Below are 14,946 nucleotides of genomic sequence, written 5' to 3'. Positions count from 1 at the left end.
TTAAAATGTGTAACGTCATCTATCTCTATCTAGTCACATTTTCATGTTTCATGTTTTTTTCATTTTCAAGGTAGATTGTAAATGTTAAATATTTTATAATATAGTGAAGATGTGTCACGGTCCTGTCACCTTGTCAGGTTGGGTTTCTGTCTGACGGGACCGTGGCATTATCATACCCTTTCTGTCTCATGTTTCGTGTACGATCTTTGTGACACGCATGGAACGAAACAAACGATGATGCCACGGTCCTTGTCAGACAAAAACCCAACCTGACAAGGTGACAAGACCATGACATCACCAGAGAGCGCACGGCGGTAACTTGTGCACGGGTCCGGTTGTTGGTTACCGCCGTGCGCAAGTTACCGCCGTGCGCTCTCTGGTGATGTCATGGTCTTGTCACCTTGTCAGGTTGGGTTTTTGTCTGACAAGGACCGTGGCATCATCGTTTGTTTTGTTCCATGCGTGTCGACATTTTTGCCCTCATGTATTTCAGGTGCCACTGGCATACGGAATCAGCGTTTCCATGGGAACCCTGATCGTTTCCATGGGAACGCTGATCATGCCAACTTAAAGCTGCAAGCGGCACCTGCCTCTTGTTTGTTCATGCTTATATTAATCCCCTCGTGTGTCATATCTGGCGCTAGATTGTTAAATGTAGTTAGATGTTGAATGTTTAATGTTGCTCAGTGTTGACTGAGTTTTTGAGATTGTTGTTTGGTGTGAAGTAACTAACCTCACTCTCTCTGCCTAGTTGGTCCTGTCTCGTGTATCTGTTGGTTGCCCGCTCATCAGTTGTGTGGTTGCCTTCCAGTTCGCTGCGTGTCAGCTGGGTTTCCAAGGAGGATAACTTGTCTTCGCCTACGTGCCAGGAGCTAGATTGCCCTACCCTGCTGGGCGTCATTCTGCACCTCACTAAGCTTCAACGGAGGATTCCACGAATCTATTCCTGTCTTCCACAACGCACACACTCAGTCTACGAACACACTCTTCACGGATTGCCCCGGGCGCGGCCACAGCGTGCTTCTCTGTCATCTCTCCCCACTGCTTCAGCCGGTGCCGGGATCCTTGACATCCACAGTGACTGCTCATATTTATTGTAAATAAATACTTTGAACTGTTCCTCTGCATTTAAGTCTGTTTGTCTCACTATTGCACATTATAAGATGGTGTAAAGTGGGACAGTTAAGTTTGACCAGGTACTTGCAGAGTGGGTGGCTCTAGGGGCTCGAGCCCCAGCCCTTTTGCTGAGGTTCTCCTCTGAGGTGTTCCAGGGTGTGCAAATGCCACCCAAAATGAAAGCTTGCACACTCAAATGAAATTATTTATTTTATTTTTATGGAAGATTTGAAGATTTTGAATCTTCTACAGTTGTGCATTCTTCTGTTCAACACAATGTATTACGCATTATTTCTTATCCACAGTTACACTTTTAAACCAGTGAATGTAACCTAAATCTAGGTATTGTTTTTTTAATTGTCCTGTATAGTGCAAATCATCCCTCCATTTACATATTTGTCTTTAGCATATTTTATAAAATAATTATGAATATAAACAATAATTAATGGAATTTTATGACTAATTATTAAGCCTAATATTTTGATACATTAACAGGCCTACATTTTGAGCGAATGCCCCTCAAAAAGGTTTAGACAATAAAGTGCCCCTCAAAATGTCTGTGCACATCCCTGAGCATGATCCCTATTGTTTCCATATGTATTTCCTTAAATGGTTAAAAATCATCACTAAACTAATCTTTGAGAAGAGAACAATTAACTTTTTGAGGTTTAAAATTGATGATTTTACATCAGCATGTTTGTCAGAGCTCATTTTATGACCATCACTGGGAAAAGCAATGGTAAAGAAAATGACAAATTTGAGGTAAATCTTTTTAAGGTGATAAAAAAGTAAAGGTTGACTTAATGTTTGTAAATGTTACATATGATGATTTATGATGTGAAAGCATGTAAGAAAAAATATATATTTCAAATCATTTATAGATATTTTCTATAGAATCATTTGTCCTCTGTCCCACTTTACCAGCACAGAAAGTCTGGGATTTGGCCAAAAGTGGGTCTCCAAAGTTTTGTCTTCCCAGTATTGAGCATTTCTTAATTTTTTCTTTTGACTATGGCAGGATACATCCTAAGCTTTCTATGACGGTATAATATCAGGTTATGTGGCATTTGGATCATATATAAAAGTAACAAAAAATGTACAACTTTCAAATATTTCCCACTTTGGCCACATATTCACCCTACTGTGATCATTAAGATCATTTTTATTTTATTTGAGTTAGTTTTGGAATTATGAAAAAGTATTTTAGTTCAGTTTCAGTTTTTTCCAATAATTTCAGTTTTTATTTCAGTTAACAAAAATGTTTTCATTTAGTTTTTGTTAACGATAATAACACTGGCCCCAAAGCGAGGTTTGTCTGATATAGCTCACTTTTGGGGACAATTTTGTACCCAAACAATAGCTAAATATGACTACGCATGCACGCACACACACACACACACACACACACATTTTACAAAGTGAGCTGAGTGACGCTACACATAAAGTGTTTCTCACAGGGGAACGAACTACATCCAGCAGTGTGCTCCACTTCCCACAGATCAAAATTGGTTTGCTTTTTAAATCAATATTTCATATTCTTTAACATTGATAATTCATATGCTTCAGATCTATTCTGATTCGTTGTTTCCACACAAAAATAAAACAATATGGAAAGGAAAAGACATCCTCTCCTGTGGACAGTGCTTATGTAAAAGCACAAACAGAAGTTCAATAATATTGATTAAGGTGTCTGCTGTCTTTTCTAGAGTAAAGATTGTGTTGTTTGGACAGATTTCCATTGTTTTCTCATCACAGATATACAATTCCGACCTAACTAGACAGACAAAGAGAGAGAGAGTGACAGAGAGAGATAAAGACACTTACAGCTGTCTTCCTCCTCTGTGATGACACTGATGACGTAGCAGGCATAGATGAAACCCAGCAGCTGAGGAGACAAACACAAACACATCAGTGTGCTGACAGAGACAAGACAAGAGACAGACAAGAGACAGAGAGAGGTCAGACCAGAACACAGCAACATCTCCAGGACAATCACTAGTACCACTGCTTTTATTTCAAGCATCAGGCAGTGCTCTGATGATCAACATTATTTATAGGAGTGTTTTACCAATATTGTTTAATTTGGAATAGTGCAAGCCTCTCTTTCAATGCAAGTCTATAGGATTTTCTTGCCCATTTTATTGTTCGTATTGTAAAAATTCTACGTGTGATCACTTAGAAAAGTAATAGCATACCTCACATCAAGAAGCCACACAATTTTAGGTATTGTTCATGTGCGTAGCACAAACAGTGCAGTACAAAATGCATGCCAAATTTGAATACAAACTATGAGCAATAGTTTTGCAAGTTCCTTTGCCAAGTGCAGAGGGGATAGGTGTGTGTATGTATATGAACGTTATGAAGGTAAAATAGTGTCTAAATGATTTGCATGCGCAGGGTGAGATCTGTGAAAGCGTACATCAAATTGCAAGCGAAATGTGTTTTCCATGCGCACAGAACGTTTTGTAAAGGTGTAAATCAAGTTGCAGGCGTAGGAAAAAAATTATTAGCAATACTTTAATGCTTTGCATAAGTGTAATTTATGTGTTGCGGATCAGTAATTTCATATTAACACGAAGTAAATGTGGTCTGTATTCTTCTGACTTTCTTTTTTTCGAACTTAAACTTTTGGCACTGTTTTTGCGCTTAAACATGACCGAAAACATTGCAAACCTGCAATCAGCGATATGCAAGCAAAGAAAGGGTGTCATGAACAGCAAAACTGATTGACCACATAGAATCAGTCTGTATGTGTAAAATAAACTACTGCAAATGTGTAAATGACTTGTGTTTGTGGCATAAATATTTTCCAAAAATAATCCGATATGCACTGTTCTGTCTTCCCTTTTGTTGCGCTCACATTTTTGGCACAAATTTTTCACTGAAAAGAGTTCTGCAAGCGCAAGGGGGAAGGCGGTTCTACCTGCTTCAAGTAACCAATCGAATGAGGTTTTCCTTGACCAGTTTACTCTGACCTGATTTAATAACGTGACAGACAGCTTCTTTTACATATGGCTAAGCATCGTTCCTCTGGGTATCTCTCCTCTTTTAAATATTAAACATAAAATCATCTTCTTGTTGCTGTTCATTATTTTCATTATATTTTAATTACTTTCAATTATCACTGGCATGGCAAATGGGTGGATGGATGGAAGGAACTCGTAGATATCATACAACTCATTCTAGAAAAGAAAATGATATAAGTAAACTCTATTTATCTATCTGTTCAGAGAGTTTCGTTTTATATGGCTTACTCTATTAATTTGTTTTCTAGCATGAGTTCTATGATACCAGCTAATTCATCAAAATGCCTTGCCAATGATAATTAAAAGTAAATATAAATAAAATAATGTACAGAAACAAGAAGAAACATTTGAAAACCAGATTGAGAATCATATTTATATCAATAAATGGTGTCTGCTCAACTTTGCTCTCACAATAAAAGAATGTGTATGTATGATAGGGACACAACCCTTGTTTTTTGGGGGGTGTGTTAAGATTCAAGAATTTTGGTTGAAGGTTCAGAGTTGTATGTGTGGCGTTTTGGGCACTCAGATTTCATTCTGCCCCAGACTCGATTGGGCGGTCATTTTTTGGGGTCACAATTTGTGGTATTTGGTTCTGACCAGTATTATGATTGGCAGGCTAATGTTTTTAAGGGGATGGAAGTCGGATGGAGCACCCTCATTTCCGGAGTGGTGTGCGGAGATGGGGAGTGTGGCAGCTTTTGAAGAGGTGGCAAGCAGAAGGCTTGGGTTTTGGAATTTGTTTGATAGGAAATGGGGCAATTAGTGTTTTGGGGGGACTCCCGGGGAGGGGCTGTGGAGAGAGTTGTTTAGTTTTAATTATATATGATTATTATATTTTCTTTTTTGTTTTCTTTTTTTGTGTGTATTCTATTTGTGACCACAGGTGTGTTCGTTGGGGGTCAGGGTGGGGTTGGTGATTGGGGAGGGGTATCGGGGGGGTTAAATGTTAAATGTTGATTCAATGTGTGTATATATACATATATGTTGTGTTTTTTATTTGTTATATGTCTATGAATCAATACAAATGTTAATTGAAGAAAAAAGAACGTGTATGTATTAATATTAAAATCTAAAATTTATGCATTCACAAATCTTTCTCTGCGCATGCAAATTGTTCTATCACGCTTGTAACTTCATTTACACTTTTACAAAACGTACCCTGCGCATGCAAATCATTTAGACACTATTTTACCTTCATAGACGGGCATATTGATGAGTATGGCAGTGCCACAGAGGCAGATGGCACAGCTCTGCTCCAAAACACACACAGGGCACACTCAACTCACAGAAATTGGCACTACTCCAAAGTAATTAATCCGTCATTGGGCAGACTGCCCTGCATGCACCTACCTTGAAAACATCAATGCAATATATTTGCATCTGTGCATGAGAGAGAGAGAGGGAGAGAGACAGAAACGGATGCCTATGAAATCTTGAATGCCTTTGAGAGGCTGCAGAGTCTGTGTTTAAGCTTTTGAATGCAGGCACATGCTGAACACAACAGCACAGGTGACAAACACAGCTGTAGCTCTCTCTGTGCAGGTTAAAGTGGTTCAGAGTCACATTTTATTTTACTGAAGGAGCTGTGAAATACCGATCACATCAGAGGAAATGTCAACAGCCAGACTGCCGACTAAAGGGGTGGAAGCTGGCTTCATTAACATGTTGCATTAACCTTAAATCTGTGCCAAAAGCAAGTTGGTTTCTGCTGTACATGATGTAATACAGTGAAGGGGAATGCATATTTTATAAACTGAACCCCAAACCTAAACCTAACCATCAGTGGAGTAAAAATGTAGTGTTAGAGGGAAAAATGCAACCTCTGAATCGCACTTGTCACTGACTATGCGAATGTGGTTTAAATGCAGGATCCGAACCCAGGTCTCCAATGTTGCTGATGCAACGCACTTCCAGTTGCACCACAAGGGAAGGTAAACACACTGGAGCCGATGCAAAAATGTCTGACAGGAGATTGCACTTGTCAGTGAGTCGGCATAATGTGTCCAACCCTATGGTACCTGAACTTTTTTGGGGCACTGTATAGACATGTTCTATACTGAAACATAGTCTATTCTCAGCATTGTTTGTTTCAGTATTTTATATCTTATTATACAGTAATTAAGATTAAATCCATTATTGATGAGTTCACCTCTCTTAGAAAGGTCATTTTTTCTCCACGTGAAAACTCAGACTCAATAAATTCAGAAATCATTCTGGCTCAAGGCTTTGCTGTAGACTTTCAGCACCTCTATCGCCTCTGACTGAGAAAAGCAAAGAGGTGTAGATGTAACCTGAACTTCCCTCACTCTGTAATATAAAGTGATTGGGGTGACAGGTTGAGTTAAACAGTGCTTAGGCTGCATTTCATGGTCTGGTCTTTCAGGTTAAAGGGTAATGTTGCAGTAGAGAGAGAGAGAGAGAGAGATAGAGAGAGAGAGAGGGAGGAGGATTTCTGGGTCACTGGCCATAAAAGTCCCTCAGGGTGTTTCTCATGCCAGCTAATTCAACTTTCAATCTCTCTCTGTCTAGTCTTAATAATACCTTAAATATAAAATGGAATTATTTCAAAATTGATTTTAATAATCATTGTGGAATTTGCCTGAAACTAGGATCTAACCTTGATGTGTTTCCAGATTACAAATCTCTTCATTAGAATATATATTTGCTGCCATGGCATAATAAAAGTAAAACATTTTAATGTAAATGTAATAAATAAAAAAATAAAAATAAAAATTCTGATCAATTTCAGTTTTTCGTTATTTTGGGAATTCAGCCAATATGAGAAAAGCCTTTAAAAACAACGTGATCTCAAGAGAATACATATGCATTCTCACATAAAATTTGGTTCTAGCAAATGTAAATTCTCTTATGTTTGCATAGTCACGAGTGGTAATCAGTTAATTACATTTAATTTATAATCAATGAGATTAGTTAAATGTGATCACATTTATTTAACGCAGTTGACATTATAATATGACATTTTAATTCAGTTCTGTGTGATTTCTGCTGTTTTAAAGGATTATATCACTTTAACCAAGACTAAACTTTAAAATGTTAAAACAAATAAAAACTCTGTAATTGTTTAATCATTTATTGAGCATTTCATTACATTTTTGTTTGTCATGGGACACAAAAGGAGTTTTCAGAATATACCAAAAAACTAAATAAACCTCAAAAATCACCATAAAACAATAACAAATATGAATCTATAAATGTGTTAGCTATAATCCAAATCTTCACAGACCCAAATTCAAGCTTTTAATCAACAATCTCAGTCTCCCGCTGTAACCATCAACCTGCGTTGGTTTTGTTTTCAAAATTCAAAAATTGCCGTCTCGAGCATTACGACCAGCGGTTTTACAGCAGTGATGTCGAATGCTCATTGGCGACATGCCGTATTCAGTGATGGATATGTTTGAATGAGATATGACAGCAATGATACGGTGTGCATCAGAAGAAGATTTACAGAGATTAATCATTTAAATTCTACTCTCCACCTCACACAATGCTATTGTATGCCGTCAGGGAGCACATCGGATGCAGCACATCGCCCTTTGGACTACATTTGAACTGAATTTTGCCATTTTTCTGAATACATTATTGTGATTAAATTTACGTGTTTTATATGCTTAATAAATGCTTATGGTTAGGTTTAGGAGTAGGTAAAATATATATAAATTAATATATTGTAACACAAATTATTGCTACTGTACATTAATGTACTTGTTACATGTTTTTATATTGTTGAAATGTGGTTATGTTTAGAGGTTGGGGTGGGATTAAGGGATCTAAAAATATCTATAAAACAGCACAAATTTACAAATACTTTATATTTATAATTGATTTGTGTATTCAAATATATTTGAATTGGATTCGTCAATATTTTAAGTTTCTGATGCTGTAAATATGTACAAATGTTTACGTTTTAGATGTTTTCAAATGTCCATATTGTAAGTTTTAGTGTCTATCCAAACGTACAAACATACACATTTAAATGTTACAAATATTAACGTACAAATAGCTACGTATATTAATGAGTTCAGGCTGTTAAAAATAGTGCCAAACCTGAAATGACTTGTATTGTTAAAAATAGTAAACAAAGACTGTTAAAACAAAACTTCTTCATTAATTAGTACTTTTTCTAGGAACTATAATCAAGCATCATGCCCAACTAATTAATAAAGTTCTCTTTTAGGAATTTAGGCCTTTAATGTGATTTTCTTCTATACAATCTCAAGTGAGTTATAGGCTTGCAATTCCAAAACTGAAAGCACATTTATCATACAAGAGATGTGTTGAAGCAATCTACATATGCTTAGCTTGCATTTTAATGTTTTATATATATATATATATATATATATATATATATATATCAATTAATATCCATATTTTTATTTATCTGTCTTTTTACTGATCTCTTGGTTAACTAGATAACTCTAACATTTATTTGTGCAGACTCTGCTCAAAAATTATTATAAAGAGTAATGCAAGGGAATTAGATTGCAACCAATAACATGGTGCAGAGAAACCCAGAGAATGAAAGAGACGTTCTTTCTGCATGTCTCAGAGATCAAACGCCTGTGCAGATGACCTGCTTCTGTCATCTGAACTGTGATGTATAAGAGCCTGAACAGGCAGCACTGCCTGATATGTGCCTGGATCTACACACAAATAATGAGTTTTATCCTTTCACAAATCCATTTCACAAGAAGTAAAATACATATTAATAGATAGCAGCACACCTCTGATCAATAAGCTTAGATATGATTTTAGATAAGTGCAGGATGAGTGATGTGCTGACGTTTAACAATTAGTGTTAGAGGTTTGTTCAAATCCCTAACCCCAATTATGAGCCATTTTAGTAGCAATGTGAGCCATAGCAAGCGCCACTAATTGTAAAGATACAAAAGCAGACAAATCCTGTAAACACAACTTGATGAGCCCCACTCATATCATTATAAAGCCTTGGATAAACGAGCTGAGCAAAGAAAACAGTCTCCTTTCTCAGCGAGGCCCTAGCTTTAGTTCTAAAGCTCTGCTTATGTTCATTATCTGCTTTTATCTAGCGTAATTTGTCCTGTCAAGAAAGCTAGCCGAAAGTAAAAGAGAGAGAGAGAGAAAGATTCGAGAATTGTTTGTAGAACAGAAGAATATAGGGTCCCACTTCTTAGCAGGTGTCTCTTATTACTATGTACTAACATTAAAATACATAAAATACAATGTTTATTGTGTAACTACATGTTGTTATGCAAAATTCTTACAAGATTAACATTAGCTGCTGCTGAGGTTAAGGTACAGGCAGGTTTAAAAGTAGGGTTAGGGTTAAAGGTTAGGGTATAGGCTAGGGGTTGGGTTAGGTTTAGGATTAGAGGTAAGAAAAACTACAGATACTACAGATGTAAATAAATGCAGGTACTTTAAATGTAATTACAATGCAACAACACGTATGTACATAATACAACCCCAATTCCATAAAAGTTGGGACAGTATGAAAAATGCTAATAAAAACAAAAATTAGTGATTTTTAAATTATATTCACGCTTTGCTAAATTGAAAGCACCACAATTAAAAATTATATGATTTTTTCCTTGTGAATTTCATTGTTTTTTTGAAAATGTACAGTAATTTCAAATCAGATGATTGCATCATGCTCCAAAAAAGTTGGGACAGTCAAGTGTTTACCACTGTGAAACATCACCATTTCTTCTAATAACACTTATTAAGCATTTAGGCACTGAAGACACAAGTTTGTTAAGTTTAGAAAGTGGAATTTCCCCCCATTCATCCATTATGTAGATCTTTAGCTGCACAGTTGTACGGGGTCTTCGTTGCCAAATGGTGTGCTTAATAATGCGCCACACATTCTCAATTGGAGATGGTCAGGACTTCAGGCAGGCCAATCTAACACCCGCACTCTCTGCTCACACAACCATGCACTTGTAATCCAGGCAGTATGCATTTCAGCTCTGTAGGTCCATACAATGCAAGTGAATGGTGACCAGAACTCTGAAGGTCCAAATATCACATAAATGCATCATAAAAGTAATCCATATGACTCCAGTCTCCATCTTCTTCTGAAGCGATCCAATTGGTTTTGGCTGAGAACAGACCAAAATGTAACTCTTTTCTCACTGTACATCTTGCCATTGTAGTCTCATGGCACGATCATGATTTCAAGCTTGATTACACTTCCTAGTGCTTGACGCATTTGCAAATGTAAAAATCACATTTTGGTCTTTTCTCACCCAAATTGATTGGATCACATCAGACATGGATTAAACCAATGGAGTCACATGGATTACTTTTATGCTGCGTTTATGTCCTTTTTGGACCTTCAGATTTCTGGCCACCATTCATTTGCATTGTATGGACCTACAGAGCTGAAATATTCTTCTAAAAGTCTTCGTTTGAGTTCAGCAGAAGAAAGAAAGTCATACACATCTGGGATGGCATGAGGGTGAGTAAATAATGAGAGAATTTTCACTTTTTGGGTGAACTATCAGTTTAAGCTACTGCAGACCTTTGAGAGACCTGCTTCACATAAAAAACAATAAAACCTCACAGTCCATAAACAATTAATTACTGGACAAATTAATGAAGAGGGTAGACTTTATATACCGTATTAGTGTTCATGTTACTGTGTATTTACATACGTGAGTTCTGATTTATACTCCTAAACTATAAGTACTTACTGTGTAACTCATTTGTAAAACTTCTTGATCCTACTCATTTTTTATTATTATTACTATGTTAGTTACGGAAGCATATCATCCTCATTATGGAACATGGACACTAATAAAAGTGCCCTCAATGACTATTCTTCTCATAACCTTGCTATTTGTGTGCAACCCCAATTCTGAAAAGGTTGGGACAGTATGAAAAATGCTAATAAAAACAAAAAGGAGTGATTTGTAAATTATATTCACCCTTTGCTATATTGAAAACACTACAACTAAACATTATATGATGTTTTACCTTGTGAATTTCATTTTTTTTTTTTTTTTAATGTACAGTAATTTCAAATCAGATGATTGCAACACATTCCAAAAAAAGTGGAGACAGGGGCAATTTAAGACTAAAAACAATCTGACGAGTTGAAATAACAAGGCAATGTGAAACAGATGTTAAACAGATGAAGCAATCGTGTAATAGCATATAAGGAGCTTCTAAAAACAGCTTAGTCCTTCAAGAGCAAGGATCATTCGAGACTTGTCAATTTGCCAACAGATGCTTCAGCAAATAATCCAAAACATTGAGAACAATGTTCCCCAAAGACAAATTGGAAGGATTTTGGGCATTTCACCCTCTACAGTGCACAATAAAGTTAAAAGATTCAAGGAATCTGGTCAAATCTCGGTGCACAAAGGGCAAAACGAAAACCACTTCTGAATGTGCGTGATCTCTGATCCCTCAGACGTCACTGTCTTAAAAAACGTCATTCATCTGTAATGGATATCATGAACATGGGTTTAGGATTACTTTAGTAAACCTTTATTAGTCAACACCACTCGCCGCTGCATCCAACTTCAAACCACATACTGGCCGAATCCACCTTTCTCCTGACTTCTCCATGGGCGGCGCCATTGCGGCGAGAGACTTCCTCTTGGATGCTCCACACTTCCGTTTAGTTGTTGTTATCAGCTAGACTAACGTTACTGGTGGCTTAAAAACTACTGGAAAATGAATGTCACAGCGATAAGCCCCCCAAAAGCTGCCAATGCTGAAACAATCTGAGTCGAACCAGATGTTATAATCAGAGGTTGCATTAAACTAATTCTCCATCACTTGCCTTTTTTTTTTTTTTTTTATATATTGAAGGATAATTCCAAATACTGTCCATCATTTTGGAAGCTAACAAAGAAGAAAAACATTTAAACCAAGCCTTTGTTTTATTAATCATCTTTACAAGGTTAATATCTCATGTCGCGCTGTGAGTGTATGTGAATGAGGGAGAGTTGTTCTCAGCAGAGTGCGTGAGAAGTCGGCACTTGCTAATGCAGAAATAATGCAAAGGTACGTGCCTCAAATCTGAAGATTTTTAAATGGAACCTATAATGACCATACGTCCTCTTTTCACAGATGTTTCCTCTTTTTTCGAACCAGTCAGTATTTCTAGATTCCCTAAATGTCCGTGATTTGGCTGTTTTCATATTGAACTGCTCAACAAAAAACATAATTAAATCTAGTGCATCATATACGTGAATTCTCTCACGCTTTGCGTGCTGTATGTCTCTCCCTCTCTTTCACACACACACACACACACATAGAGGGCACGTGCAGAGAGCACTAGAGCCCAGCAACTGTATGTGATTGTGTACTTATCTATTAAGGGATTGCCGTCGAAACCGAATGTCCACACGCGGCCTTTAGTGAGAAAGGGATTTACATTAAGTAAACACAGACTGTTCGCTCATTTTTGACTGTTGTTAGTGATATTTCAGTGCTAGATTTGCCTGCCTGCAGTCCTGACCATCTCCAATTGAGAATGTGTGGTGCATTATGAAGCGCACAATACGGCAATGAAGATCCCGTACAATTGTCCAGCTGAAGACATGCTTTATGCATGAATGGAGGAAATTCCACTTTTAAACGTAACAAACTTGTGTCTTCAGTGCCTAAATTCTTAATAAGTGTTATTAGAAGAAATGGTGATGTTTCACAGTGGTAAACACTTGACTGACCCAAATTTTTTGGAGCGTGTTGCAATCATCTGATTTGAAATTACTGTACATTTTCAAAAACCAATGAAATTAACAAAGTGAAACATCATATAATGTTTAGTTGTAGTGCTTTCAATATAGCAAAGGGTGAATATAATTTACAAATCACTCCTTTTTGTTTTTATTAGCATTTTCCATACTGTCCCAACTTTTTCGGAATTGGGGTTGTATAAAATCTTGCTTTATATCACCATAAGCACGTTTAAAAGTACTCATTTGCATAACCGAACACATGATCATCAGCCCACTCCCCCTGTTTTTTTATTTATTTATTTATTTTAAAAAAAAATATTCTATTACTATATTTTTAACATTATTACCAGTATGTGCAAATATCTCCATAGAAATGACACATTATATTGTTGTATAATATTATGCTGTAATTAAGAGTATATAATGTTTTATTATTTTTATTTAATTTATTATTTTTAATCAATAAGTGTAATTATCTTCATAGAAATGTTATTATGCGTATATGCGTATCGTACTGTATAATATTATGCTGTAATGAAGATTGTTCAATTGTAATCATTATTTAATTTAGTATTTAGTTGTTTTATTGTTTTAATTTAATTTATTTTATAATTGTTTTCTTATTTTTTAACACTATAATCATTATATGTAATTCTTTTATTTCTCTTCTCTTTTAAATAAATTGCAATGGAGTCCTCGGTTTTTGACTTTTCACAGTTTTTAAAGATATACATTGTATAAATAGGCCTGTCAAAGAAATTCCAATGTTTTCCATAAGTAGGAACATTTGAATTTTGGATAAAACTTTCCTTTTATTTACAGCTATGGGAAAAGAAGTGATGAACTCCCACACTATTCTGACACCACATCCTCCTTCATCTAAAGCAGCTGCCTTATCTTCACTTCAGTGTTTTACTGAAGACAACTGAGATATGAGACGAGAGATGCGAGAGACGAAAAAAGAGGAAGAGACAGCGAAAGACAAAGATAGAGGAGGAATGAACTCACCCACCCTGTTGATGCTGAAAATGGCAAAGTGCACAAGAGAGTGAAAAGCTTTGACTAAACTTCAGACTAGCTGTGACAGCGGTACAGCATGAAAAAACACTGTTTGTGTGCCTGTTGCACAAAACATCTCTTTCTGAGAGAAATACGACAGAAAAGAGTAATAGTGGGCTCAAACAGGCACTCCAGACAGGTCACAGACAGTGATGAAGAATGAAAAACTGTAGAAGAGGTCACATCTAATGAGCTGTTTATGAGTTTCCACAGGTAAACTCCCTCACGGGTTACACTAATGGGAAAAACAGATGGCGCTCTCACACACACACACATCTCTCAGCTGTCATTGAGCGAGGGATTTACATGAAGCTTTGGTAAAGTCTCTCTCAGTTGCTCACTTGTCTTCTCTATTGGTCTCCCTTGTGATTGTTGTGTTGAAATTCGCAGAAGCAAGAAATCATGATCTATCTGTCGATCTATCTGTCTGTCTGTTTGTCTACCTGTACACTCATACAGTACACATACATATATATGGTATAAGGAATCTATATATACACAGGTATGTATATACAACAATGGAAACTGGAATGGGAAAATGGTTTATATGCAGTATTACACAACCATGAAGCAATGTCAACTCCCCTTACCCACTAATAGCCACACAGATATTGTATATCTACACAGATCTATGGTTATATTCATCCTTATAACTAATCTCTGTATTTCACATTGAAAAGCCTGTAGGAACTTGACTGTATATGTATAAGCTCTCACTTCCTGCAGGCCACTTTGCTCAACGCTCATGGTGATGTTAGCGCTTCATTATTTGGGAATAAGCAGATAATCATCACTTTAAAAAACGTTCTGGCACTCCTTCCTTACCCCCAATTTACCCCAAACATGCAGTTTATATTTCCATTGATATTTGCTCAGTCCTCTGACAAAGACAGTAAAACAAGCATGAACAAACACTGCATACTGTATGTATGATGGTTTGCAATATATCTTTATAAAGATGACCTTATAAACAGTGACCCCAAAAACTATTTGGAAAATTTAGCCATACTTAATGCAAGAATGGTATTGAGTTAGATAACAAAAAATCT

General features: G+C 36.4%; 1 protein-coding gene across 3 annotated transcripts in view; it reads right to left on the bottom strand.

The window, feature by feature from the left end:
• Positions 1-14,946, bottom strand: part of LOC127419246 (sodium/potassium-transporting ATPase subunit beta-1-interacting protein 3-like) — an 84,454-nt gene that overhangs the window by 19,974 nt on the left and 49,534 nt on the right. For all 3 annotated transcript variants that reach the window (XM_051660507.1, XM_051660508.1, XM_051660506.1), the window contains one exon: positions 2,941-3,001. In XM_051660507.1, coding sequence (XP_051516467.1) covers positions 2,941-3,001 — 61 coding nt within the window. The remainder of the gene's footprint in view (positions 1-2,940; positions 3,002-14,946) is intronic.

Source organism: Myxocyprinus asiaticus, chromosome 28 (genome assembly GCF_019703515.2).
Source record: "Myxocyprinus asiaticus isolate MX2 ecotype Aquarium Trade chromosome 28, UBuf_Myxa_2, whole genome shotgun sequence".
NCBI classification, from domain to species: Eukaryota; Metazoa; Chordata; class Actinopteri; order Cypriniformes; family Catostomidae; genus Myxocyprinus; species Myxocyprinus asiaticus.
The sequence above is the reverse complement of the archived record's forward strand: the minus strand, read 5'-3'. Positions and strand labels throughout refer to the sequence as shown.